This window comes from Limulus polyphemus, unplaced genomic scaffold, assembly GCF_000517525.1.
Source record: "Limulus polyphemus unplaced genomic scaffold, Limulus_polyphemus-2.1.2 Scaffold1703, whole genome shotgun sequence".
Lineage (NCBI taxonomy): Eukaryota > Metazoa > Arthropoda > Merostomata > Xiphosura > Limulidae > Limulus > Limulus polyphemus.
Window position 1 is genome coordinate 132,246 of NW_013667313.1, and position 3,852 is coordinate 136,097.

General features: G+C 33.6%; 1 protein-coding gene across 11 annotated transcripts in view; it reads left to right on the plus strand.

The window, feature by feature from the left end:
• Positions 1-3,852, plus strand: part of LOC106464628 (protein Daple-like) — a 142,667-nt gene that overhangs the window by 35,796 nt on the left and 103,019 nt on the right. For 10 of the 11 annotated variants that reach the window (XR_002611793.1, XM_022392361.1, XM_022392362.1 and 7 more), the window contains exon 8: positions 2,852-3,015. Coding sequence is in view for 10 of the 11 variants with exons in the window: in XM_022392361.1 (XP_022248069.1) it covers positions 2,852-3,015 (164 nt within the window). In the remaining variant the exon portion in view is untranslated. Of the gene's footprint in view, positions 1-451; positions 526-2,851; positions 3,016-3,852 lie in introns of those variants that run through there. The other variant, XM_022392367.1, reaches the window with a different exon arrangement.

A 3,852-nucleotide genomic window follows, 5' to 3' on the forward strand; every position in this document is an offset into this window, starting at 1 on the left:
AAGTTAGTAGCCGGTAGTCAATGGGTTAATGTATCTGCTTTGCCTCGGTGGAGTGGGGTACCATCAACATTGTTATTGATTGGCATTACCATATTACTGTATCCTATGCCAGCCATAAACTTGTAGAAATAGCAACATGAAGTGTTTGAAATTTCATCAATCTTCACCTCGTATGTCTGGGCTTTAACTCAGCTTGAGCTTAATTTCATGTTTACCAAGCTGTATCAGTCTCACTGTTCCACCAGTACGGAGTGTTCCTTTTGCAGAAGTTGTTGCCTTTACTTCGATTGATGGTGGAGAGGTGCTTGAGGATATGAGTGCTTAACATCCTTGTATGGGTTTTTGAAATTGTTTTATATCACTATGCAATGCAGTTTTCACATGAACCTTACACATGGTGATCACTGCTGACAACTTGTCCCCTATTTCAGGTGGAGTTAGTAAAAGCATGGTCTGCACAAGAATATCTGTCATCTTGGTGTGCTCAGCAATTCCTGTTGGTTCACCTGAATTTAGGAGCATAAGGTTAGTGACTATACTGTGGAGATAAGAATGTAAACAATTGCTGTTGTTGTTGTTTTGACCTGAATCACATGTAGGGTGTCTGGCATTGAAGTCTCCTACCACTAGATACATAGAAGTGTTGTCAGATAGGTTAAGCCAAAACCTTCATTCTTCAGCATCATGTACTCTGTTGCTTTTTATGTATATATTGATGACTTAAATTTGTTTAGGTAAATTGAGGTGAAATATCTGGATGGATTACAGCTTGCAGTGGTGAATGTTCCACTGAGAGCTGTTATAATGTTCTTAGCGAATGTCGTTGTTGTGCCGAATGTGTTGTTAGCCATCCTCTCCTCTGGGTCAGTATGTAGTATGAAGTTAAGGCTAGTGAGATTGAACTCCTCAGGGTCTGAAAGTTTAACTGCTTCAAAATTTATGATGTCATAAAATTAAGAGCTTCCATGATCCCTGTGACATTGCCGTAACTTGTTATAATGTGGGACTTTTGGAGTTAGGTGATCTCTTTAAGAATGTTCCATTTTTCAGCTCAGTGTGTAGGCCCTGGTTTCCATTTTTCTCTTTTTTTTTCTCCTTCTTGTCAGTCATGGTCTCCTGCTGATTGCATGAGCTATGTTGCTTCCACAGCACCCATCTGAATGCTATTTATTTAATTTATTATTGTTTGTAGGTAATACATTAACCATTTGCTGTTTAGAACTGTTTTTAGCCTCTCCATCCTAACAAGGCAAGCAGAAGATGACAGGCCAGTTGCCTATTAGAATGGGACTGCCATTTTTGAGTTGGATGTATACTGATCTATAGTGTATAAAGATATCCTTGAACTTTTGAGAAGCCTTTCTTATGCAGAACCTTGTACTGCTCAACTCTGCTTATAATTGGTTACTAGGCATCTCCATGCTACTTCACCCTCTAGTAACAGTGACAAAGTATACTCTACACTTGAACATCTGTCAACCTACTCAGTATGTGTGACATTATCTGCTACAATTTGCAGATCTAAGTTATATAACTTGTGATTTCAGATATTTATCCACCCTTATATTGCACACAACAAGGCTCCAGGTGGTTTAACACTGTGACTGATATTAGCAGTAGATTATTTCCTGTCTCTGAATTAATGCATTGTGCATGAACTAGAACTAAACTCAAGCTAAACAGTAGATCTATAACTAACACATAATAAAGCTGTTCTTATGCCCGTAACTGAATGCATGGTAATACTGTGTGTAACAAAATGAAGTAATTCTGTACTTGAAATTGAAATGTAATAGCATATATGAAACTTACATAATTGGTAATCCTACAAAGTACCTAAACTAAACATATGACACGTTTTACTTATACATAGCTCAGTAGTTGGTACCAGTGTAATTAAATCAGTTATCTAATTATATGATAAATTAGTACATATTATTAAAGCTATAAAAACCATGTACTCCTTTATAAAAGATTTAGGTTTTAATTTTCTACCTTTTCTTTCTTTCCCACATTTTTATTGTGCTTTCCCTGTTTATTTTTCAGTATACATATATTCCATATCATAAACATTCCTAGTTAACTTATTACCATGATTCACTACCCTTGTTTAGTCTTTATTCTAGAGTCCAGACTTAGCATATGCCTAGTTTGAACTTAAAGTAGGCCTAGGGAACACTAAGCTTTGTTGGCCATTGTGGGAAAATTACAGTCTACAATCTATCGTAAGGGCATGTAGGCCCATGTAAAAGAATTATGTGTAACTTTCCTTGTTCTCTCTGTCTTTTTTTTTTAATTAAAGCAGATGAGATTGTACTTGAATATAAACAGGTAGAGAGTAAGGACTGACCACCAGGCTGGAAAGTGTTAAGAAAATGATGTGAGGACTTCTCATATTTGTATCATGGAAGTTTTATAATTTTTAGGTTCAAAGTATATGAGAAGTTAATAAATGACATATTTTATTAAATGAAGTAATGAGATGTTGATCCAGATATTAAATGCTATTATTTCACTAAAAAATGTACACAGTCAGACATATTAATATATAAAAGAATGCTCTCTACTTTTTGTAGCAAACTTGTTATATTTAATACATAGTTGTGTATGATTTGTGACTGATAGTTTACCTTTTTTACTTAATGTGTGAAATGTACCTTGATATTAGTTATTTTGTCAGTGTATAGCTTTGTTGTAACACCAAAGTAAAAACTTTTAATTAACAAAAACAATATACAAAAATCTAAAGATTCAAAGTTGAATTCAAACTACATCATTAGATTTTTTTTTTCTTTAGTTGATTAATCTCCTGTATTTTTCTCATAATTCTGTTTTGATTTCTCCTAAAAAGAAATTAGTGAATGTAGTCATGGAACAAGAGTCACAGTTAAGTGATCCTATCAACTCTATAGCTAGTGTGACCAACCAAACACCCTTGTTGAGTTCGGAGAAGTCTCAGTTGGTTGTAGAGTTGGCTGATGCTAGGTCAAGAATGAGAAAACTTCAACAAGATTTGTAAGTTTTTGTAGAAGACACATGTATCAGCTCTTGTTTATTTATTTGCATATTTTTAATAAGTAGTTATGTCAGTGTGCAAGAATGCAACACAAATTAATTGTTATTTTATAAATATATGAAGATCTTTCTGAGCTATTTATACACTATGGGAGCAATTAAAATGGTATAAGTTATGCAAAATATATTTTTACTTATTAACCCTATCACCATGGGTATCCTTTACTGTGCATGACACAAGGTTTTAATGTCTTACATTCAAAATTTTATTAAACTGCTTTTTTTTTATGTTATACCAATTAGAATATCATAACATCTTAGCTAATAATCCATATTTTAATAGTATACAAGTTTTAAGTTCTTAATTCTACAAGGCAATATTTAAAAAAGCCTGAATTTCCACTAGTGTGATCCACGTGATATATTTTCTCTTAACATGTCATCATTCCTATTTTATCCACCACCCCTTAAAAAAGTACAAAATTAAATGTAATATTACTCTCTATAAAATCGTCATTGCTCAGACAAACTATAATTTTTATAGCCTTCAATTTTGTTTGGTTACAGAGCTATCGAATAAAAAAATCAGACCCCTCCTGCCACACCCACTTGTCACATTCTCTCTTCCAGAATTCGTTGATAGTTCTCTCTTACGTTTCATTATGTATAACCAATAGAAAGTCAAGGTTTTCATCTATCAAATGACATATTGTATAACATTATGTTCTGAACATTTAGATGTCAATTTTACTCAGAGTACCAACATCTTTCCCGTGGGAAAGTTAACGACTAGTTTGGATGAATTTGCATCAGCTCTTTTTTCATAGTTAGAAAGCC